The following is a 26,233-nucleotide window of genomic DNA, read 5'->3' as shown; positions in this document are numbered from 1 at the left end:
TATTACCATAAGTATTCTGAACTATTTAAACCGCTTCATATTTCAGAAATACTTTAAAAGCACAGTAGCAGTGCATGAAGTATCACTTACTGTATTTAAGATTTTTTAATGTATTAAAATGCATGCTTCTTAAATCTATTTTATCTACTTTAAAACTGAATTTATTATAGGAATAAGAAAAGTGTTTATATGAGTAACATCCAACATAAATTAAACTCATACCTTCATATTGTCTTTTATTACTGTTTACATTATACATATTGGTTTTATAGGCCCTGCGGTGGGCTGGCGCCCTGCCCAGGGTTTGTTTCCTGCCTTGCACCCTGTGTTGGCTGGGATTGGCTCCAGCAGACCCCCGTGACCCTGTAGTTAGAATATAGCAGTTGGATAATGGATGGATGGATGGTTTTATAGGCTTGTAAGGTCATTACTGTCACATGTACAGGTTGGGAGCATGTGCCCCAATCAACCAATCGAACCAGTCACCTGGCTTGAGACCTGAGTGAAGCGGGTGGCACCTCAGCAGCACACTGGAACAGTGTGAGGTTTTTTTATGGTGACTTGAATGCCAATCCTGCCACCCACTCTCAGGTTTTCCCTGTAAGTTGCAGGACCAGCTTGCAGGGCTGGATGCAGATTAACGTCATACCCAACACGAAGCAATTACAGGTTAAGGGCCCAATGAAGTACATGTACAGAACAGTGAATTTCTAACTGTGCTAATCAACATGCAATATGTCACCATTAGCTGTACAAAGCATGACTTCCATGATGGCAACAAAGCATCAGACAAGTGCACATTATTATGGAATGGACTGGCCAAGGTATCATACTGGAAAAAAACAAACAAACTTGGAGCCATAAATCTATTGTGGAAGATGAAACTACAGAATGTAGGTTTCAATTATTCAGCCCGCAAATGTTTCTTTAGTTAGACTAACACCAGAATACTCTGCTGATGTTTCTTGCAGCAGATCACCTACTGATATTGGCTTTTGGAATTGAACACTGACACCCATCAATAGGCTCCATGTTGATAACGTTCTATTTTATTTGCATGAGTGCTGATTTGATTTGAGATGATGTATGGAAAACAAAGCTTTGTGTTTTTAGCCTGGGTTAATGACGGATGAATGCTCAACACCTTAAACTTAACCTTTCAAAGTCCGATCCCTTGTACTTGCCCTCTGATACTCTGTCCTCAAATTTGTTGCTAAGCATCGTCCTTGAAGATGTCACCCTTTCACTATCAGTCCCTGTCAAGAATGTTTGCGGGGTTCTGGACTCTTTGCTTTCATTCATTGAACATATACAGTATCTTCAATGACCCAGTCCTGCTGTTTCTTTCTTCATAATATTCAGAGGATGTGACCCTTCTGCACTAATTATACCACACAACTCCTTCTTCATGCAATGGTTCTCTTTTGGCTGGACTATTGCAACTCTTTCCTGGTGGGACTTCTTTCAGCTAGTGTCAGATCTCTCAAGGTCCTCCACAATGCAGATTCTCAACTGGTTATCTCTTTGCCTTATTTCACTCCTACTATTCCTCTGCTTTGATCTCTCCACTGGCATCCTGTTGCTGCAAGAATCCAGTAACAAACTCTTATCTTGACTTAAAATTTTCTGATTGGTTCCTTAAGTCCCTTCAAGAAGTCTCTCCATTCTGCCTTTGTCTGTTGACTGTTGGCCAATGTGCCAAGACTGGACGATGTTTCTATGTTAGTGCTCCAAAGCTGTGTAATGATCTTTTGAAAGCACACCTTTTCATTAAATATTTTGGATCTGCTTAGCTCCTGGAGAATAGCTGCTGCTGAAGTGACAAACAGTTTAGAATTCTGATTTTTGTCGCTTTGTCTTTGTTTAGTTGTTGGTATAATTATGTAGTAGCTATACCCCCTTGTGCTCAGTTTTTTACTTTCTTGTATACAAAATATAGGAAAAGTATTGTAATCGTCCAAAAATTTGGTATTGAGATTTTGATCAATGTTGATATTTTAGACTTCCCTGGCTTTCTTATATACAAAATAAAGGGGAAAGTATTACAATCCCCCAAAAATTCCATTTTGAGATTTTGATGAATCTCGACGTTTAGACCTCCCAGAGTCTCAAAATACCATTTTTGGAATTTTACTCCCATTTAATCTCTTGCATGCACAACATATCCACCTTCCTTCTCTCCATCACATCAGTTAACTCTCTCACCTTACCAGTCATACTGCCAACATTCAAAGTTCCTACCCTCTGTTCCACTCTCTTTGCCTTCCTCCTTTCTTCCTGCCTCCAGACACGTCTCCCCCCTCTTCTTCTCCTTCTTCGGTCAACAGTAGCCCAATTTCCGGCAGCACCCTGTTGGCACCCATTGTTAACCCGGGCATCGACCAATCAGGTATGGAAATCTGTATTGTTGCCTGGCAAAATTTTACACCAGATGCCCTTCCTGACGTAACACTCCCTATTAATCCGGGCTTGGGACCGGCGCGAAGAAACACGCTAGTTTGTGCATCCCCTGTGGCTGGGTTGATTATTCTAATGTTCTAATGGCACATAAAGCTGACTGTGGGAAAAGCGCCTCATAATGCCAAATACTTTAGGAGATCGTCTTTCAGATCTGGGGGGTATTTTTCGTACGTGGATTAGTCGTTTAGCCGGGTGTAATTGTTGACGATTTGGCCTGATCCTGGATCTGTCGGTTTTTCGAAACTCTTGCTGGAAGTGTTGTCATAGCAACACATTCTAATCCTCAAACTTGCTCAGAGCAGGTTTGTTCTACATAAACAAGGATTAGACCACACACGTGATCAGTGACGGTGCATGGAAGTCATCCAGTCATGGCTTCGGCGTTCATGAATGAGCGACCAATAGATATTGGTGCGCAAATTATGCAAAGAGAATTTCATATAGAGAGGGTTTTGCGCTATTGGTAAGATCCTTTATTGCTCCTGGAGGAAATTCTTTTCGAAAGATACCGCTTTAGCCGAGGGGGAATATTGTACCTCAAAAATTTATTAGCACCTTATATTCGAAGTCAAACTTGGCGAAGTCGGACTCTCACAACCACACAGACAGTATGCATTGCTTTGAGGTTTTTTACAAGCGGCACTTTTTTATATACTGTAGGCGATGCGGAAAATCTAAGTGCAGTTTGCCAGGCAATTCGTAAAGTCTGTTTGGCTCTGAAATATTTCCTTCGGGTTTTCGTAGTGTTTCCTGGACACCTGCGTGTGCAGACAATAAAAGAGGTGTTTAATGCCATTGCAGGTAGGTAATACACAGGCAAAAACACCCACAGGTCCATAAAGAATCTCACAATCAGCCTAACATTCTCATTACCCAGGGTTTCCAAATGTGATTGGGGCACATGGGACTGATCAGAGTGGAGTTTGATCAACCATTATTTGGAAAATGTACGTCTCCTCCTGATGAATAATCAGACACAGTGTCTTCATCAAATATTTGACCTTTGTCAATATCTCGTTGGTCAGACACAAGTTCAAGGGATATGATATTCCCTGCAACTGACCCAACAAAAAAGAGGGCTATATGGAACCTACCTATGGCACACATGGAGGACAAATATATGCAATGACCATCCTTTACCTGAAATGAATTGACCACTGCATCCTGCCACTGGTTCTGAGGAGGAGCTTCCCTCAGGAATGCCCTCAGAAACGGGGCGATGGGCATTTTGCTGGAGAGCCAACTCTTCTGCAGGGGTTAGGTGTGGACCGCCACCTGTTTTTTGCTTGTCTGCCTTCTTATTAGCTTTAAAATTAATGTTTTTTATATTATATATGATTATTTATGTCAACAATTCTTTAAATAGTTATATACCAATATTTACCAGTTTGAAGTATATTCTTGTACTTCACTTTAACCTGTTCCCATGTTCCCCTTGTGCTCACGTTTGATCTGGAATTATGACATATTAAATAATAATTAATCTGACACATAGGAAATGAAACGCTGCTTTCAGTAAGTACAATGCACACTACTTAGCGTTTAATTTGTCGGCCACTTTTTGCCAGCCGTCTTTTCTGGTCTGGGCTGCTTTTGCAGTGTTACCCCTTGTGCATATTAAATCTTGAAATTCTTCATGTCCTTCGAATAAAAGGTTTTGCGCTGCGTGTGTGAAAAAAAATGTGCCCGTTCTTTCGTCATTTTGTTGCAGCCTATCAAAGACTTGCTGATCATGTTTTCTAGACTCAATATATATGGGCTTTTCACTCAGCGCGGGCGCACGCATTCATCTCGTATGATTAGATCCAGCTAGACTAATCTAATACACGGCTGCGTTTGAAAAACCGACCTATCCTGGATGAGTGTCACCGGCATTAACTTATCCAAGATGAGGCACCTGATCGCGGATGATTTAAGTGACGTACGAAAAATACCCCCCTGCTCTGGTCTGCCTTTGTTATGGAGCCTCAGCTACTCAGGACTCCACCATTGCATTCACAGGTCATGCATTTCTGGTCAGACAGGCTCTTCATGTTGATGGCATTTTGCAGTGTTTAGATGTGGGAGTTCTGCAAGCGGAGAACCAATGTTTTTAAAAAAAATGTAGTCGTGGTTTTTTTACCTTCTTCTGTATAGAAGGATGGTCTCTTAAAAGTTTTTTGGCATTTGCTCTTACCATCTCTAAATGTATAAAGAACAGACAGAGACTGAGATTTAGAGATACAGTACTGTATATGGATGTCTTCTACTATAATAAAAAAATGCTAGAAAAGAACAACCACTCTCCATTTACATTACATGTCGAGGTTCATTTGTGTCACTCACATTCCTTTAACCTTCTTCATCACCTTTACAAACTGCTCCTTGCTCAGAATAATGTGAATCATTACTGTCCTACACCTGGGGTCAGATTATCTCACTCTGTAAGGGGGCATTCCAAAAAACTAGCCCAAAGATAAATTCAGTCAAGATCCTCAGACTTGTCCAGTGGTGTAAATTACAACAGAGAAGTTGTTCTCAAAGCTGTTCTTCCAGATGCCAGGCATTTTAAGTAAATTGCACTCTTCAGTATTTGCAGTTTAAACCCAGTATTTTTAGGATAGTGTATAGCAATTTTCTACCTTGAATGTCCTCCAATTTATTTCTGTATCTTAGGTTACTAGTAGCCGTATGATTTTAGAGTAGTACATTTTTGAAATACATAAGGATGGACATGCAATGAAGGGCAAAGTTACTGGAACCAAAACAGGTATATATGAGATATTTTATACAGATTTATTGTTAATCTATTTTAATATTCAGCTTTTCTTTAGCCATTTAAATTTGATAATTCTAATGCTGTACATCTGTTCTTATCCGACTATCCAATTAATCAATTAATAGGGTGGTGGGGGGTCGGGGAAGCAGGAAAACGGACCCAGGACTGAGCACAATAAAGGTCCTATCATACTAAACAATTTTTCCAGCAATTTTAAGATGCATAATCCTAGTGAGTCAGAGGCAGTTTCTGCAAGCTTCCATGACACTCGTCATGTAGTCTGACATGCCCAGTGACTTAATCCAAACAGGTTTGATTTTGTCTTAAAACACAGCAAATCCAAGGGCTGACAACTGATGAGTACTCAGCCAGAAGTACAATACATCTACTGTATATAGTGCTTTTCTTCCTGATCAAAACAATTTACATAGACCGAGGGACACCACTTCAAACACCACTTATTGCACCAGTACACTCACCACACATTAGCTATTATGTGAGAGAAATAGCCAGCTAGAAACAGGGGATGATGAGGGGGTCAGATTGACCAGGCTATGATGGGCGATTTAGCTTAGACATCAGGATACACCCTCCTCTTTTAGAACAATGACTCACTGCACTGGGACATTGGGATCCACACACAGACCATGGGGCAAGTAGCCTCTGCTGGCCTCACAAACACCTCTTCCAACAATAATCCTTGCTTCTCACAGATGGTCTCCTATCCAAGTACTGGCTGGGCTCGAATGTGCTTAACTTCAGGTGGATGACATGTCTGAATCACAAGTTGTACTGTATGCGATGCAGCTTCAAAGAAACAAGGGATGCACATGTTCTGGACCTTGTAAACAAGAGGCAGGCTCATCTGTCTGATGTCTTGTATTTTATGCATCATAAATGACTGGAAAAGAAAAAACAGAAAAAAGCTGAGATTGTGGGTGAATTTGCCGTACCTGGAAACCATTTATGCAGCACCAGTGTGGTCAGGCAGAATGTTATTGACTTTCAGAAAAAGAGGCAAGTCAAGTCAAGTTGGGGAGCATGCACTGGTACAGTGCACTGCCGCACCCACTACACGACAAAACAACTTGAGATCCTGGTTGGCAACCCCCCAGGCAGACATGCGGTCCAGTCCCACCCTCTGGAAATGACCCTCTATCTGCAGCAGCCAGGTGTCCCCAACAATGAGGATCTTACGAGCCGGATCAACCTCAGGGAAACACGCCTCATGACCGTAGTGCTGTAACTGATGCTCCCCTCACAATGCAGGTAATGTGCCTCATTTGGGACTCCATGAGAAATCGCTCATTCGACACAAAGTCAAACCAACAGTACCCAATGATTTTCCGGAGAGACACAGTACCAAAGGAGTCCAGTCCTTATCATAGGTCACTGGATAGCGTCCATGTCTCGCAACCATATAGCAAGACAGGAAGCACCAATACTCTAAAGATTTGGACCTTCGTCCTTTTGCATAGATATCGGGAGAGCCACACACCCCTTTCCAGAGACCTCATGATCTGTCTACTGACCTCATAGGAAGAGTCACCAGAGACATGAGTGTCACTACCGAGGTAAGTAAACCTCTCGACGAGGTTGACACTCTCTCCGCAAACAGACACACTGCTGACGGCTGTGCCCAAGAGGTCATTAAAGGCCTGATGGCCTGATTCTTGGTTTTTATCCAGGACACTCGCAAGCCCAGACACTCAGACTCCTCACTTAGTCTCTCAAGTGGCCCGATCAGAGCCTTCATTGACTCCGCAAAGATCACAGCATCGTCAGCAAAGTCAAGATCCGTGAATCTTGCTTCACCAACAGATGCCCCACAGCCGCTGGACCCCACGACCTTGCCCAACACCCAGTCCATACAAGCACTGAACAGAGTAGGAGCAAGAACACACCTCTGATGAACCCCAGAATCAACTGGGAAAAATGCAGAGGTTCTGCCTCCACTCTGCACAGCACTCACAGTACCAGTGTACAGGCCGGCCATGATATCCAGCAAAAAAGAAAAAAGGGGCAAGCTCATGATAATTTGGAAATGTGAAATGTGCTTGAAAGTCATCACGGAGTCATGCAGTTAGTCATTCCCTGTGATATCCTAGTGAAGTAACTTGACAGGACCCCATTTGCAGTCATCAAGTTTGACATCTCCACCGACCAGAAGTCATGAAAAGCTGATGCTTAAAACACTACCATGTCCATTTTATGGTGTGTGGTACCCAGATGGGGGTTGTACCCAGCTGGGATGCCTGTGAAGACCGGAAGAGGGCTTGTGCCTCCTCCAGACCTCAAGGGGGCGACCTCCCTGGGGGCCACGGGTACAGAGCTGGGAAGCTCGACCCTGTAGGGGCCCGTGGTCACGGCCAGGGGGCACCCCAATACCAGTAGGACCCTGGACTTCAGCACTTCCACCACACCCGGAAGTGCTGGGGGGAAGAAAAGAGGGGACACCCGGAGTGATTCCAGTGGACTTCCGCCACACTGGGGCGTGTTGGTGGGAGATTGCCGGGAACACACCTGGAGCACATCTGGGTGCTTATTTAAAGGGGCCGCCTCCCTTCAGAGGATGACTTGAGTCGGGTGGAAGAAGGACGAGGTCTCTGGAGGAGAGAAGGAGGCAGTCTGAAGAGAGAGAGCGAGAAGGCATTGTTTATTGGCCTGGACTGTGGGGTATTGGGGCTTGTGTGAGTAAATTGTAATATGGAAACCCTAAATAAACGTGTGTGGGGTAATTTAAACGTGTCTGCCTGTCTGTGTCTGGGTCATATTCCACAGGTGCAGTTACCTTAACATGCATGTCTTGGGTATGAGGGCAAAAAAAAAAGTAGAGAACATGAAAACAAGTTGAAATCAGAACCACTTTTTACATTTTCTGAATCTGCTAATCTAATTTCAATGAGGCAGGAGGCAAAGTCTATTCACACAACATTAGCTACAATTTTGGATCAACCCTACAGTCCCTAGCAGCACATACTCATGTCATCCAGGTCAGATAGAGCCATCTAACCTGCACATGTTTAGGTTTTGGGATGCCAGTCTAAAATTAACCAAGACTGTTATTAGGCATGGCACAGAGCAGAGTAGAGTAGTTAAACTTTACATAAAAAAAAGATGTTTTGTGTTTACTTAATTAAAAAACTCATTTAATTTCACCTGTCTCACAGCAACAAGAATTAAAAAGAAAAAAGATGAGCACATAATGCTGCACGTGATATGGAATTTATGAGAAACTAAGGAAGAAATCTGAACATTTCCTGTTAGTTAAGGCTGACATACAACCCAAGGGAACAATTTAAAATAAATGTACAGTGAAAAAAAAAACAGGAAGGAGAAGCCAAGCTCCCAGAAATTTCCAGAGCAACAGAGAAAATACGAATAGAGTAGCCTGATATTCTTCTTTTAATGTGCTTGACATCTAATGACAGAATGAGAAAGAACATAGAAGTCTTATTTTTATTTTTTTGCCTAATTGTGTTTCAGTGTAATGCAGAAGACAAATCTCCATCAAGTCACTTTGAATCTGCACTGGAGGGAACGGAAATTTCTATGGGACATCACGACCCTAAAGATAAGGTTCGTAACCATAATTTAAGTTTATATGGGACCGAGTGTGCAAGGGAGAACTCAAATCCATTCATCAATGAAGGAATCTAGTAATAAAATTTTATACCGTTTTAGATGAATCATGACAATAAGTTATTAGTTAAAATGCACAAAGTTATAAATCTGAAACTAAATCTATATAACAGTATTTATTGCTAAAGCTCGTTGAGATACAGTCTGTATTGTAGCTACAGGGACACAATGAGAAGTTTAGAAAAGTTCATTATGTGCCAGTTACTAGATATTAGGTTTCTGTTATATCTTTGTCTTATACACAAAATGCATCAACCAGAAAAAAACACAGAAAGAAACATTAACTTTCACATCTTATTTTCTTAAAAAAATAATCAATGTACCGCCTCCCAACCTCTCCACATTTAACTGTGCACATATGGCATACTACACAAATGACAAACAAAGCAGCCCAAATATCACTTGATCACCAAAAAGCCAGGTAAGTGTAGCACTGCCACCACAAAGTGCTTAGACCCTTGTTTGATTTCCACATATTTTGTGCTTGTTGAGAAATCTGTAGGTTACATGGGATATTTAAACGGATCCCAGTGTTTCCCATACATCACTATCATGTTGACTCTAAATTGTCATATTGTGAACAAGTGCAGTTTGTGTGCTGTCTGCTATACACAACTGTGGTGATAGTTGTCTTATAAAAATGAATTAATAATAGATACTTATCTGCAATTTATATGCATTTCTTTACATTGAGTTTGCGTGATTTCCCTGTGTCTGCATGCATTTCCTTTAGGTGCTCCGATTTCCTCTCACTGTCCAAAAAAACCTGCAGGTAGGGTGGATTGATGATGTTAAACTGGCCCTAGTGTTTGTCTTGTGTATGAGTGTGTTCATCCTGCAATGGACTGGCACCCTGTCCAGGGAGCATTACTGCCCTGCACCCTATGCTTGCTGGGAAAGGCTCTAGTCCCTCAAAACCCTGCTCAGAATTAAGCAGGCTTAGAAAATGATAGCGTATAATATAATGCATGGTTTAAATACAAATTTAGAAAATGAGTAGTATTATCAATGCAGTTAGCACTGCTGCATCACCGCTGTAAGGTACCTATCATTGTGGAATCTGCCCACTCTTTCAGTTTGTGAGTGTGAGTTCCCTCAGGTTTACTTTTCATACACAAGCAGGTTAGGATAACTGGAGAGAGTGAATGTAGCGTAAGATGCCATAGTCCATCCATCCATCCATCCATTTTCCAACCTGCTGAATCCGAACACAGGGTCACGGGGGTCTGCTGGTGCCAATCCCAGCCAACACAGGGCACAAGGCAGGAAACAATCCTGGGCAGGGTGCCAACCCACCGCAGGACACACACAAACACACCCACACACCAAACACACACTAGGGCCAATTTAGAATCACCAATCCACCTAACCTGCATGTCTTTGGACTGTGGGAGGAAACCGGAGCGCCCGGAGGAAACCCACGCAGACACGGGGAGAACATGCAAACTCCACGCAGGGAGGACCCGGGAAGCGAACCCAAGTCCCCAGGTCTCCCAACTCCGAGGCAGCAGCGCTACCCACTGCGCCACCGTGCGGTAAGATGGCATAGTGACACAGTAATTAGCACTGCAGTAGCAGCAGTATTGTCACATGTAGTGTACTGTACAGTAACATTCTTACCTGTACATCCAACCAACCTGCAAAATACTAGTACTATGATAAACCTATTGAATAGAAACATGTGCATTTTCATGAATTACAGAAGCAATGTCATGGAAACTTGAGGATGAACATAATGATGACAGAAAGTGCAGCATATTTACAAAGCCTGATTGACATGGAAAGAACTCCTGAAATGTTCACAATGAACAACAAGAAGGCATACTATAGTTATAGTAAAAGTAAGGAGAAATATACTGCATAGGACAAGACAGCAAATAAAAATGATCACTGAATGACAATTGACAGATCTGTTAAGGTGTCTCAGCATATTTTGGAAATACTGTATTAACATATTGGCAGGATGATAACTGGAATAAGGTTTGCACACTGACAGCTGTCTGAGTCTAATAAGGACAAGCTGTACAACGACATCAACATAACAAAGAAACATGACAGAAAGGTGGCAATGTTTACATTGCTGATGCATTTCTGAAAATAAGGTGTTGTTGGTCAACCCTGTCTATTCCAGAAGTCTTGTTTTTATATCTCATTCTACCAGGAAAGGTCACATCTTCACATCATGCTAGATTTTAAATTAAACAATATTCTCCTCTGTTTATGGATTAGTCTATTACAGTTCATTTAATAATTATGTGTTCTTCAGTAGGTTCATATTTCTCCCTGTATTGTTTTGCATTAATAAACTTTTATAAGACTGTGAGACGGTGTAAAGCAAACCAAACTGAATATTCAAAGGACAACATAGTAATATGTTGGTTAGTGTTGCTCCCTCACAACTCTACAGTCCCGGGTTCACACACTGCCTGTGTTGTGTTAGCACATTCCCACCCTGTCTGTGTTTTTAGTTCTCTCTGGATACAGTACTCCAGTTTTCCTCTCACTTCCAAATAATGTACAGTGTGTAATAGATTACCTGTTTATACTGGCCCAGTAAGGATGTGTGTGGGAGTGTTACCTGAACTTGCATTCCTTCCACAGTTGGTCCTTAACTTGCAGCCAGTGCCACTGGGATAGAATTAAGAAGTACAATGAATAGATAGATAGATAGATAGATAGATAGATAGATAGATAGATAGATAGATAGATAGATAGATAGATAGATAGATAGATAGATAGATAGATAGATAGATAGATAGATACTTTATTAATCCCAATGGGAAATTCGCATTCTTCAGCAGCAGCATACTGATACAATAAATAATATTAAATTAAAGAATGATAATAATGCATGTGAAAAAACAGACAATAACTATGTATTAGGAGTGATCAATAAATAAAAATAGAAAAATAAAAGTAGAAAAGTACACATACATATACAGTCATACACGGAGCTGCTGAAAAGGCTGCCACTCACGGCGGCGCCGGATGTTATGAATATGTAGACTGAGTAAGTAAATGTATGTGAGTATAACTAATGGCACATACTGTACATATGCATGCTCATTACATCTTCTTCTAGATCTAAGCACTGCCTTCAACATAATAAATTACATTCTGTGGTATTAAACAAGATGCCCCTCTTTAATAATTAGAGCTTACTGGAGTTTTTCTTAGGCGTTTTTCTCTAAGGCTTCAAGTAATGACATAACAGAAACAGAACAAATAATCCGATAATTAATTGCACTCTAATACATATTTGGTTATCATGGTGCCAGAGAGACATGTATATTGGTTGGGAAAAGTAAGAATTTCACTGTACACTGTTCATACAGCAATTCAACTACCACTGACTAAATAATTATTAAATTTGTTTTTGAATGGGCAATGACTGTTCTTCAGAGAATTTTGATTTGAAAACTAATGAGCATTTCCTTACATCTTTGCTATAACATCCACTGCCTAACCTGCTTATTTAATTCTGGGTCAAGGGAAGCCACAACCTTGTCTAGCAGAAGTGGACAAAAGCAAGTAACCAACCCTGGATGTGGCAACACTCCTTTACAGACACTACTCCCATAAACTGGACCGGTTCTGAGTAACCAACTTAAATGACATGCAGGTCTATTAGACATGGGAGGAAAACTTACATAGAGACAGGAAGAATTCCACACAAACATTGTCCTGGTCCTGCAATGCCCTTAGATCAACATGGTGCTTTGCAGTAACATAACTATTTCAAACAATATGGCCACAGCTAGAAGTGATGGAAACATTTGGCTGAGGTGGTTTAATTTGTGCACAATGGCTGTATGCTTGTTTTGTTATGAACAGAAGAACTGTTGCTAGCAGTAAAAAATGCAATCAAATATAAAATGTCACAGTGACTGAGACATGACTGTACCAGGTTCTTATACTTCTGTTGAAAATATTTTGTCATGCGGTGGGTTGGCACCCTGCCCGGGATTGGTTCCTGCCTTGTGCCCTGTGTTGGCTGGGATTGGCTCCAGCAGACCCCCGTGACCCTGTGTTCGGATTCAGCGGGTTGGAAAATGGATGGATATTTTGTCATGCTTCTTTCAGTTCTTTAAATATTTAATAAAAAAATTAAAAGGATCTAAATGAAAAATTAATTCCAACATTTTCAGAATTCACACAAGTCCTTATGGCAAAAAAAGTATATAAAAATGAGCTGAAGTTAGAAGGTGCTAATGAGACTAACTTTTAAAAGGTCTAGAAATTACAAGATTGAAATTGTAAGAAATATACCAGCCAAACATCATTATATTGGAAAATATGAAATGAAAACATGCCTCTCTGTTGAGTACTTAAAGCATGGACAGCCTCCCAGTGTGGATGAAGAAGGTAAAATTTCAAAGCTGCTTTCTAATAAGTCTATACAAGGCTCTCCATCTTTACTAAGGCACAGACTTTTTCTGTATATACTGTATAATCATTATCCATGCCTCAGTTCTTGAATCTGCTCAATTCAGTTCACAGTGATGGAGCATTTTAACATTATTCCAGTTTAAATTCTGTTTACCTTTTTCTCTTGTCTAGGGTCTCCCAAAATCAGTGGGCGAGAATCAACCAATAAAACAAACTGAAGATGAAACAGAGATGACAGGAAACGGCAACAAAAGAAAGGATGAGGAAGATGAGGAAGAGGAGAGTGTGGAGGAGGAAAAAGAACAAAGTGACCCTGTTACAACTGAGATCCCTGCAACAACAAACACTGCTCCAGATGATACCTACACTTACTTCTGTAAGTCTGAGCAAGACCTTCTAGTGAGACTGAGACTCCACTTTCTCTTAGAACACTCTAAACGAGAACAGGCCATTCAGCCCAACACTCTTATACTCTTATACTTGTTAGGTTTTGTTAGGGTTATTTAATTTGTTAGGGTCATTTCATGTTAGTTTGTTTTTTGAGTTTGGCAAACCTTTTATGAAATTGAATTTCTCTTTCATTTGAAACTAGTCACTAGGTCTTTTTCTTTCTCTGGTTCTCATCTTTTCATCAGAGGGGGCTGGGTGGTCTCATGGTCTGGAACCCCTGAAGATTTTATTTTTTTCTCTCCAGCCGTCTGGAGTTTTTTTTGTTTTTTCTGTCCCCTCTGGCCATCGGACCTTACTCTTACTCTATGTTAATTAGTGTTGTCTTATTTTAATTCTTACTTTGTCTTTAATTTTTCTTTTCTTCATCATGTAAAGTACTTTGAGCTACATTATGTGCATGAAAATGTGCTGTGTTGTTGTATTATTATGACCTCTACTGAATCACAAGTGTGTGATTCACTTTTTAAAAAGGTGAATATGGAGAAAACAGGTTGCAGAATTTTCAACAGTCAGGATCAGTACATGACAGATTCTAATATCTAAGTGAAAATAAAGTAAAAATAAATGGACAGAGATTTTCATATTGCTGAAGGTTTTATGCCAATACTATCAAAAATGTCTCTAGCAAGATTTATTTTATTAGAAAAAGAGCAAATGTATAACACACTCAGATTTATGTCAAAGCTAGGATAAAGTGCATCCTTAAATAAGGCCTCATGAAGACACCATAGAGAAAAATAACATTGATCACATGACTGAGACTGAACCATTCAGGCCACACACAGAATGACTGCTGGGAATGCAATAAGACCACATTAGTATGGCTTTGAGTGACACCTCCAGCATAATGATACAAAATACACAAAAAGTTAAAAGGATAAAAAATATTGAAGACCTCAATTTCAAAAATTAAACTGGATATGACATTATTTTATTATTTCCACTTTTGCCTTCTTTCCTGGCTCATAAAAGACATTCCCTCTCTTTTTACTTCAAGGAGTGCCAGCCTACAAGACAAAAAACCCAATGAAATGCAGTAGGCTGTGGTTACAGTTTTCTCTCTGAATGGAAAACAAAATGCTGCTAGAATGTGTTCGCAGACATATTAAAACATGGCTATAGTGTAAAGTCAGAAGCTCCAAAAAAAATAATTGTTAATCCAACATTTCTAAAACTCAATCTGTTTTGGTCATTTTCTAAATTATACTAGACACATGTCAGCTTATACAGTTATGTCATTGTCCAACCCGCTATATCCTAACACAGGCTCATGGGGGTCTGCTGGAGCCAAACCCAGCCAACACAGGGCACAAGGCAGGAACAAATCCCGGGCAGGGCACCAGTCCACCGCAGGGCACACACACCAAGCACACACTAGGGACAATTTAGAATCACCAATGCACCTAACCTGCATGTCTTTGGACTGTGGGAGGAAACTGGAGCACCCAGAGGAAACCCACGCAGACACTGGGAGAACATGGAAACTCCACGCAGGGAGGCCACCATGCCGCCACCATGCCGCCCTCAGCTTATACAGCATAAACAAAAGTCACTACATCTACATATTTATATTGTATGTAATTTATGAGAATTTCTAACATTTACTCACCAAAAACACACTTTTCTCAAAATAGAGTTGAGAGTCCTTTCAGTTAAAGTAAGCTTGCGTGCTTTAGAAAGAACCATGTGCAATAAGAAACTTGAGTTTTCCTTTTGTAAAAACGTACATGAATTTGTCACACAGAAGGCAGTAAATGAGAAAACTACTACAATATACTGTATGGCAAGTCAGCAGGAAGGGAATGCTTATTAGTGCTTTGTGTTTTTGCAGGTCCTATTGAAACCTACTAATTGTTGTAGCCTCCACAGTGGCAGAAGATGTTAAGCTGTGGAGTGAACACAACATTAGAGTGTCTGGATAAGACAGAATAGGTTAAATACACAAAAAGATACAAGTTCAAAGGTATTCGGACAATACAGAGACTCAATTTCTGGACTGAACAAAGTACCAAAATTGGAAATAATAATAATTATTAAAAAAAACAAATTTAATTAAATAGGACTAGTAATTTAAAAAATGGATTTTGCATATAATAACTAAGATCCTTAGGCAAGAGACAGCAAGAGACAACTCGTGACTCATCTTAGGTCCTTTAACGTGTTCATTAAGTCATAAGACCTAATATTTCAAAAAGAACTAGTGACATGTTAGAAAAATGCAGTCATGCACAAAAAAATGCTATAATTTAAAAATCACACTATACAAGTCTAGGACATCTTTTGCTGTAGAATTTGAATTTAGATAATCAGCAAAACTGTTACCATTGAACGATTCAGGTTAGGAGGTAACAATGCTAACCCTCCATAAGAACATATATAGGCAGAGAATTTCTCCATTATCATTGTGAAGGGTAGTGGGTGTTACATAAAAATTCTCCAGCATCAGATGTGCTGTTTGAATCAAATTAAAGCCTACAAATATACTTAAACTTTACTGAATGCAACACAGTGTTTCTAATGGTCATTTACTGTTCTTTTAGTGTCGAGACTTGCAGATATGGATGCAGCAATCCATCGCCTGAATGTAGCATACTACACTTTGGATGTTAAGATGTCTCAGCTGTCAAATAAGGTGTCCAATGTGGAATCCAAAACTGGAGGAATGGAACAGAAGATAGAGGAGATTTTTCACATCAGTAAAGAGAATCAGAAGGAGATTGGACGAATTGAAGGTGATATCTCATTTATTAATAATTAAAGGGCAACATGGTGGTTAAGATTGCTGCTTCATTCAGCATTAGCAGACTGGGTGTGAATCCCCGCTCAGTCACTATCTGCCTGCACTTTGCACTTCTCCCCAATGTCTTCATGAGTTTATCAAAGGGCATTCTGCTTTTCCTTCCACATCCAACAGCAATTTGTTTTAGGTTTATTGACATACTTAATTGATATACGTGCCTCTTTTTTCTTTAAATGGTCTAAAACACAAATTTTCATTCTTTCTTTGCAGCCATATTGTATGCATTGTACTTCTGGGTGATTGCTTATTGGTTAACAGCTTTTGCACACATAAGAGCCCACCCCTATGAATAAAGAGAAAATCAGACATGTGTGATTTTGTTGGGAGAGTTGTAGACTGGTACAGCAGAGTCTCTGGGACTGTTAAACTACATGACTGATTATCACAGGAGTGCACTGCAGCTACCTCCAACTCTCTAAGATTACGTAACCTAAGGCTACAACTGAAAACCACTGGGAAAGTCTCCCAGTGTGACAAGGGGCTTAAGTAGGAAAAAATATTTGTTATGATGATCCTGAGATGGTATAAAGCAGCCTTAGGTACATATTTGATAGGAAGCTGTAAAGGAAATTACTATACTCTAGGTAGACTGAGGAAAAATAGTTGATAATTAGTCAGTGCTCTAGGAAAAGAAGACATGTAGCCTTGATCAATCTCTATGACTACTTCCAGTGCACCATGGGTACTCCAGTTTTCCTCTCCAATCTCTAAATACCAAAATTAAATTGGACTATATGTACCCATACAAATGAATTTAAAAAAGCAGACACAGAAAAGGAAAAATGGGTGAAATTAATAGACCAATTTTAAAAATAAATACATATTAATGCTTGTGAACATCACATCTTGAAAGTCCCTTGCCCTGTCTAAACACAGGTTTTGGAAGACTTGAAAAGAAGCAGGCATCTTGCGTAAACAGTGAGCAGTCTGTCACAGTTGTATGTGCTACTGAGGTCCTAGCACACAGTGTTCACAGGGTCAGGCAGGGACTACATTAAAGTTACAATCCATTCTATACTAATAATAATAATAATTAATAATTCTTTACATTTATATAGTGCTTTTCTCACTACTCAAAGCACTCTCCCTCCACACAGGGAGGATCTGGGAAGCAAACCCACAATGTCCTTACTGCAAAGCAGCAGCAGCACCACCACTGCGCCACCTGTGAGGATTTGTATTTATAGTATAACTGGATACACTATAGGTCTGCATTAGCATGCAGCTGCAAAGGAAAAAAAGAAAGGTTACTTCTATGCTAGAAAGAAAAAAAGGTTAATGATAAAATGTTTCAGCTATATATACCTTTATCAGGTGAGGGACATTTGGATAAGTTTACCACAAATGAGCATTGGCCCAACTAGAACTTCACTGGCCCACCCAGTTTAAAAATTAGTGAATTTTAAATGATCAAATTGACAAATTCTCTAAAGTGCCATGAAAAAGTATTTGTCTCCTCAATGTCTACATGATGCAAGCTAGTGTCAGATAAATTGATTCACATAATAAGTTACATATTGTAAATAAAAAAAAAATACTGTAAATAAAAGAAAATGTTATTTGCTCATGCAGGTGTATCTTTTTAATAATGAAGACCTGAAAACATTTATTTCCAGAAATCTGAAACAATGGATGAAGTGGCACATACTTTTTCACTGTACAGTAGCTCAGCACTCCTCAACCAATCTGGAAGTCTGCAATTAAGTGAAAGTAAACAAAATAAAGAAAGATTTCTAGAAGTGACTGTAACAGGTCACGCATGCAATTCTGTTCTTGAGACCACTCTTGTGAAAGCATTAAATGCTTGCATAATCCCCTCTCTATTCTGTGAAAATAAAATAAAAGTAACCACGGTTACAGCTAAAGTTTTAACTACTTTTTGTCATCCACTTTTTATTAAGCAAAATTCCAAAGAGGCATACTGTAGTTAACATACTGCCAAAGTTTGGAGTCAAAATAAAGTAAATAAAATAAAAGAACTGACCGATAATGCCCAGACATTACAGCCACTTTTAAACATGAACTATTCATGCAGCTGCCCAGAACTCATTTGTTCAATGAAGAAAGAAATCAAGAAATGACGCCTTAATAGAAAACTCCAACCTTTCAGATTCTGAAGCCAGTCCAAATACTGTACAAAATTCAAAGACGAAACTCTTTCTTGAACTTAACAGTCACTGAAAAAATGGCATTTCATGGTACAGTACACTTTAAACTGTTTTAGCCTATTTTTCTTAGGTTATTTCTCTCATTCATTGAGGTTTTTTATCAATAATTTCATTTTGTGAGGTTTCTAAAGGCATATTGCAAATTAAGCTTTTGCTGATTTTTGTTTAACAGCTGGGTAACCATCATAAAAAGGTTATGTCCTTTTCTTTGTTTTCATTTCAGGCTGCCAAAAAGGCATTCGCTCAGGGTACAAGTGTTTCCTGATCTATCGCTCCTATGAGAATTTTACCAGTTCCGGAGAAAAATGCAAAGAAAAGGGCGGTAGAATGGCCATGCCAAAAGACCAGCCCCAGATTGCTACACTAGCACAATTTGCCCGTCAGCTTTTCCATCCAGGAAACTGGCCTGTGTGGCTTGGGATCTCAGATCAGCGATCAGAAGGCCTGTATCTCTTTGAAGATGGCATTCGTGTCACTTTCTTCCAGTGGCGGAAGCATATCCACTCCAGTCAGCCAGATGGAGGAAGAAGAGAAAACTGTGTGGCCTTTTCCACTGATGATGGGGACTGGTGGGATAATGACTGTTCAAGACGAATGTACTATGCTTGTGAATTTGATGTCTTATATTAGTATAACTAGTCATTTAGCCCATTACAATAACGGGCGCTAGAACAGTAGTGCATAAACATTAGTAGGAACAGTCTATATTAAATGGCAAGGGACTCTGACCTCATTCTTTTTGTTGGTCGTATTTTTCTTTCTTTCGGCCTTTCTTTTGTTGATGTTTACTTGCTGAGCTGACCGTTCTTCGTGGGCTGCCACCGTGTATTGTGTGTCTTTAATTTTCTGTGACAGTAATACTGTCTTGTATGTCCGCTGGCTTGTACGTCCGTAAAATACCTTTAATTTTCTCTGGCGGTAATACAGGCGTGCGCGTCGGTAATGTGCCTTTAATCTCCTCTGACAGTAATACTGGCTTGTATGTGGCTGTAATATGCATCACTGTATTGTGTACCTTTAATTTCCTCTCGCAGTAATACTGGTTTGTATTTCCGTAAAACGCCTCTAACTTTCTCTGACAGTAATATCGCGCATCGCACCGTGCCCCGCACATGCGCACTTCACCAAAAGACACACACACACGGACACCTGGACGCACAAAGGGATTTTATTAAAGAGGACGTGACACCTGATCTCCAATATGGTAAACCAGGGAGTATGGATGTACTGTAGATCAAAATGTTTACTATGAATGACATATTTCCACAATATTAATAACATTTACTGTCATATATATATATATATATATATATATATATATATATATATATATATATATATATATATATATATATATATATATATATATGCTGTATATATATATATACTGTATATATATATATATATATAAAATATATTCATTTCATAAATTCAATCTGATAGAATTACTTTAGTTCTACATCAGATGTGCTCAGCCTTGATCTGGGAAGACTAAATGGAATTTATTGAAACCAACTTCTTAATTTGGTGTTAGCTCTTTCTGTTCATTGAACTAGATAGGCCACCCTAACTTTAAGTTTCCATTCTCATAAATTAATATAGTAATTGTATTGCTTTTACTTCATTCTGAAATTCAGAAAAATGCTTATTCATGCCAAAGCTTTCAGGGCAGAGAAGAATCTTTAGTTTCTGCATTTTTAACACATTTTAACAATTTGAATTTCAGGTTATTTCGACTAACACTGAGGCACAAAATTAAGTATTTGACATGTATCTCACAAACTGACAGCCATTGGCATTTTTGTGTTCATCATACTGTAAAATAGTTGTTTAAATTTAAAAAGCTAATGGCAGAGAAAAATGTTGAGGAGTTCTAATCTATTCAGATCCTGGAAATATCTTGTTGCACTTTACAGAAAAGTTAAGGATACACTGGTATGAGTTTCACACAGCCAAGTAACAGAAGAAAGCAACCCAATGTCCCATTACATGACACATTCCATTGGCAATAAAAATTACTTTCTGTAGGCTGAAACGAAGTCCCGCAGGACCTGGAAACCACCAAAGACCATATACAATCACATCGGATCTGTATCATGCTTATTACATCATTCGTAAAATTATTTTTATATCAATGCATTTAACTTCTATAACTCATCAAACTAAGGATGACCAGTATTATTTCTTGACCACTCTAGTATCTCTAGAGATATTTCTAATTTTGGAACATTTAAGACTCGCAAAACCAACATAACAAAATGTAAAACTTTCACTATTAAACGTTGGTGATGAAAAACGTCCCAGCAAAATGGGCATTCATTGAAGTCTGGCAGGACTCTTTATAATATAATAAACTTTATCATTCATGTGGAGATGTTGGTGTGCTTATTATTGTGTGATATTCAGCAACTCTATTTGTCCATTTAACCAGTTCTTTTTGTTCCTCTTGGAAAATTATCAATTAACTGAGAGATGATTTGTGTTGGATGATTAAGTATTAACAATCATACATTAATTACCATAAAAGTATAGAGATGTAGACAGCTAGAGCCTATCCCAGTACTATAAGGTATAAGGAAGGTGCCCACCCTGGAATGAATGGCAGTTCTTTACAGGGCTAAAAGCATTTAGACTTACTTAATAATCCAATAGTGACAAGCAGGTGCAAGCACAGTTAAAAACAAGTGCATCGGTCAGTTTTCTGTTTAGTCTGGTATAGGCTTGCAGGTGGCCATAGCCTAGTCAGCATAGTCAGGCACAAGTCAAGAAACAACTCTGAATTGGATGCCAGTTTATAAAGAACCAATAAGTTTAGAAAAATTTAAAACAAAGTGAACATCAATGTTAAAGACAATTACAAATAAAATCTTTCATCTAAAAATATATAAAGTAGCCAAAACAGGGAATTGAGAATTCCCAGAACAAATAATTCATGTCTGTTTAAAAGACCAGAGTATGAAATATTTATATCTGAGATCACAGGCTAAGCATTGCATCGATATCACTGACTTAGTTGTTCAGTTTCAAATTTATGTACTGTGTCTTATGTAACAAGTACTATACTATTTAGGTTTGCCTTGTCCATTAAAAAGGTAGGTAATGCTCACTGTTATGTAGCCCTTTCTTTTATCAAACATGTAGAATATAAAAAATTAACATAATATCCTCAAATTGATTAAATCCAATTCAAAGTGGCATGGGGCCAGAACCTATCCTGGCAGAATTAAATTTAAGGCAGGAACCAGCCCTGGACTGGCAATGATGGCAGCAATCAAAAAACTAAATTCTATCAAAAGCAAACTGGCAGAAAATTTTCACATCAGTCATCACTATCTAGTATGCAGTATTTAACTGACTAACAAATCAATTATTTGTATTCACTTCTATACATTTGTGTAATTTATTTAATATAGGGCTATTTTTTTGGGGGCCCCAAAGCTATGGAATGATATTCCTACATAACTAAGAGTTGCCCCTTTGGTGTCAATCTTTAAATCCAGGCTGAAGATTCGCTACTTTAGTATAGTATATCCTGATTTGAGCTGCTGATTAGCTGTGCGTATTGTATTTCTAATTGCTCATTATTTTTATAAAAAAATATAAGTACTTCAATAATTATGAAGAGTTGCTGAAGCTTCTGTATACTGTGGCACTTGATGCCACTGCTCAACCTCCAAGCTGTTTTCCTGCACATATAAAGACACCAGAGATATGGAGAGCCATGGAATCCAAAAATTACACATTTTTATCTTCTTATTTGGCTGTCCTGAAAAATACTGTACAATGCCCAGTAGCGGGTGGGTAAGCAGTTGGACTGGGTCTCCAGAACTATAACTGTGTCTGGCTTTGTCTAGAATTTTCAATTTTAAGCAAATGTGGAATCATGGAAGTTTATTTTCTACTAGTTCTCCCCTGTGGTTCCGCCCGTGTAGTAGTGAAACAGGACAAACTTTATAAATCAATAAAATGTTTTTTAAAAATGTCATTTGTACTGAGAACAATTTATATTCATAAGTGTGAGCTTTTAGTATGTTCGCGTCTTTTGAGTATCTTGCTGTTGTTACTGAAGGAATTTCTCAGTCTCTAGTAATGTCCGTGTATCGACCTCCTAAATATGTGTCTTTCTTTGAAGAATTCTTAGACTTAATGTCAATTACAATAACTATGAGAGTTTCCTAATTGCTGGCGACTTTAATTTTCATATTGGTAATCAGTGTGACCCAAAAGCAAAAGAATTTGTGAACCTCCTGCACTCTTTTGATCTGAGCACACACACAAAGGAGGATACACGTTGGATTTAGTGGTTACTAAAGGATTAAAAGTGGATGTGAGGCAGATCATGGATATTGGTTTATCTGACCATTTTCTCTTACTATCTAATATAGAAATACTGATAGATTAATGAGAAGCGTATTGTTAAAAAATGCTTCTTTGATTCATCTGCAGCTTCAAAGTTTAATAATAATAATAATACATTTTATTTCAAGGCGCCTTTCTAAACACCCAAGGACACCATACAGGTAATCTTATATATAATTTGTCAGTCTCCTCACTCACTCACTCACTCACTCACTCACTCACTCACTCACTCACTCACTCACTCACTCACTCACTCACTCACTCACTCACTCACTCACTCACTCACTCACGTCCGTCCGAAGCCAAATGCGCAGTCGCCTTCTGCGTACGTCGCCTTCTGCGCATGTCCGAAACTGAATGCGCAATTGCCTTCTGCGCAGCTGCCCGAAAAACCTTACGAGACCGACATTGCGGCAGGCGGTGGATTTACGGCCACAAAAATTCAAAAAGAAAGGTGACTTCGACCAACATCGCGGCAGGCGGCGGATTTACGGCCGCAAAAATTCAAAGAGAAAGGTGACTTCGATTAAAGCTCTAGAAGCCTGAAAGGCGATTTCGACTACAGCTCCAGGCCTAATTACGCATTAATTCAATACACCTATATCAGGTTTGTGGTGCTTATACTTATTACTATTCCACTCGTGCCCGTTTCATCTTACATTGTCGAAATGGGCTCTTTGTCTAGTAAAATCATAAAACCAACAAAACATGAATGTACACATACACATATACTGTACATATACCTATATCTATGGAACTGAAAATACAGCAATAAGAATACAGCCTAAGGTCATGTAGTGTAAGCTAATCTAAACAGATAAGTCTTAAGACGAGATTTGAAAATAGGTAGGGAATCTGTGTCCTGAATGTTTAGTGGTAGTGAGTTCCAGAGACGAGGAGCACTACAACTAAATGCCTTGGAACCCATGGTGATCAGGTGAGCAGGAGTAGGTGGTTGATGAGAAGACCAGAAGTAGAGAACTGAAGAGTGTGGTTAGGTGTACAAACATGTATGAGGTCAGAGAGGTACAGTATAATGGAGCAAGGTTATGAAGTGCTTTGAAGATAAGTAGAAGAATTTTAAAATCAATGTGAAATTTTACAGGAAGCCAATGAAGCTATTTAAGAGATGGGTTAATGTGTTGCGCGGAAGAGGTCTGAGTTATAACATGGGCTGCTGAATTCTGAACAAGCTGGAGTTTATGGAGAAGCTTATGTGGGAACGACCAAAGAGAACAGAATTACAATGATCAATGCAAGAAGTGACCAAGGCATGAGTAAGGAAGGCGATGCTATTTAGTGTGAGGGTGGTCACAGGCATGCAATGCTACAGAGATGAATAAAAGATGACCATGTAACATTATTAATATGGGATTCAAAAGACAGAGTACTATCAAAGATAACCCCCAAACTCTTAACCTGAGGGGAGGGATAGACTGAGGTACCATCAATATTAAGCGAAAAATTATTAGATTTTGATACAGCAGACTTGTAGCCAATGAGGAGAACCTCTGTCTTATGGCTATTGTGTTGGAGGAAATCAGAAGAAAACTAGGATTTTACCTCAAAGAGACAGTCATTGAGGCAGGAAGGAGGAAGGGCTAATCGATAGTGTTCTTGACATAGTAAATTTATCATTAGATACGGGGGTCTTCCCAGACTGTCTTAAGACTGCTGTTGTTAAACCCATGCTCAAGTAAAATAACTTTGACTCCTCTGTTTCTGAAATTTTTTGATTTCTATACTGCCTTTCTTAAGGAAAAATTCTAGAAAAGGCAGTCATTATGCAGCTAAATGATCACTTGAATAAATATTCAGTCCTTGACAAGTTTCTTTTCGGTTTTAGAACAAATCACAGTACAGAAACTCCATCCATCCATCCATCCTCTTCTGCTTATCCGAGGTCGGGTCGCGGGGGCAGCAGCTTGAGCAGAGATGCCCAGACTTCCCTCTCTCCAGCCACTTCTTCTAGCTCTTCCGGGAGAATCCCAAGGCGTTCCCAGGCCAGCCGTGAGACATAGTCCCTCCAGCATGTCCTGGGTCTTCCCTGGGGCCTCCTCCCGGTTGGACGTGCCCGGAACACCTCACCAGGGAGGCGTCCAGGAGGCATCCTGATCAGATGCCCGAGCCACCTCATCTGACTCCTCTCGATACGGAGGAGCAGCAGGTCTACTCTGAGCCCCTCCTGGATGACTGAGCTTCTCACCCTATCTTTAAGGGAGAGCCCAGACACCCTGCGGAGGAAACTCATTTCAGCCGCTTGTATTCGCGATCTCGTTCTTTCGGTCACTACCCATAGCTCATGACCATAGGTGAGGGTAGGAACATAGATCGACTGGTAAATTGAGAGCTTTGCCTTACGGCTCAGCTCCTTTTTCACCACGACAGACCGATGCAGAGCCCGCATTACTGCGGACGCCGCACCGATCCACCTGTCGATCTCCCGCTTCATTCTTCCCTCATTCATGAACAAGACCCCGAGATACTTGAACTCCTCCACTTGAGACAGGATCTCGCTCCCAACCCTGAGAGGGCACTCCACCCTTGTTAAACTAGTAAATGACTTGGGTGTCTGTGTACAGTCTTGATAATCCAGGATACAAAAATGACATACACGCTAGAAGAAGTCTACAGAAGAATGTCCAGGCTGATTACAAGCCTGCATGGGTATAGATATGAGGAAAGATTAAAAGAGCCGACTTTTTAGTTTAAGCAAAAGGAGATTAAGCGGTGGCATGATTAAAGTGTTTAAAATTATGAAGGTAGTGAGAAGTCAAGCAAAATGACACCTTTTATTGGCTAACTAAAAAGATTGCAATACGCAAGCTTTTGTGGCAACTCGGGCCCCTTATTCCGGCAAGATGTAATACAGAAACTGGAGTTCCCTGTGTTTATATACACACTAGGACAAGTAACAACATTGGTAAATCTTTAAGTGAGACATCTTAAATGTAATAAATTAATAAACCTCTGCAGGCTAAGATTCATTTAGCAAAAGAGAAGAACAGTGTATGGTCAAGATCTTTGGATAAGATAACTGTCCAACAAAGTCTTTTGAAGTTTCTGATGAGTTTTTCCATACAATGTGGATCTGTAGTCAGGTTGTCTGTGTCAGTCCGAGAGATGCAAACAATCCTCATACCTGGCCATACTTGTCTTTATTTAAACCATGTTGTAATGTATTGAATTTTAGCATGAGTTTAACTT

The 26,233-nt window shown here is 39.5% G+C and overlaps 1 protein-coding gene across 1 annotated transcript; it reads left to right on the top strand.

Moving 5' to 3' along the window:
- The first annotated feature begins 8,563 nt into the window (after positions 1 to 8,563).
- Positions 8,564 to 19,499, top strand: clec11a (C-type lectin domain containing 11A). Its single transcript, XM_028796175.2, has 4 exons — positions 8,564 to 8,797; positions 13,421 to 13,625; positions 16,240 to 16,431; positions 18,891 to 19,499. Exons 1-4 carry the CDS (start codon positions 8,627 to 8,629, stop codon positions 19,295 to 19,297), a joined length of 975 nt encoding a protein of 324 aa, XP_028652008.2. The 5' UTR covers positions 8,564 to 8,626; the 3' UTR covers positions 19,298 to 19,499.
- The last annotated feature ends 6,734 nt before the right edge of the window (positions 19,500 to 26,233 follow it).

The sequence above is a fragment of the Erpetoichthys calabaricus genome, chromosome 3 (assembly GCF_900747795.2).
Source record: "Erpetoichthys calabaricus chromosome 3, fErpCal1.3, whole genome shotgun sequence".
NCBI classification, from domain to species: Eukaryota; Metazoa; Chordata; class Cladistia; order Polypteriformes; family Polypteridae; genus Erpetoichthys; species Erpetoichthys calabaricus.
Note: the sequence above shows the minus strand (reverse complement) of the source record. Positions and strands in the feature narration are given on the sequence as shown.

Bases quoted from the DNA above. Each gene is read 5' to 3' on its own strand.
- clec11a (XM_028796175.2), top strand. From the start codon at position 8,627: ATGTGCTTGACATCTAATGACAGAATGAGAAAGAACATAGAAGTCTTA. The intron at 8,798-13,420 runs GTTCGTAACCAT...TCTCTTGTCTAG, and splicing joins ATCACGACCCTAAAGATAAG to GGTCTCCCAAAATCAGTGGG. The intron at 13,626-16,239 runs GTAAGTCTGAGC...CTGTTCTTTTAG, and splicing joins TGATACCTACACTTACTTCT to TGTCGAGACTTGCAGATATG.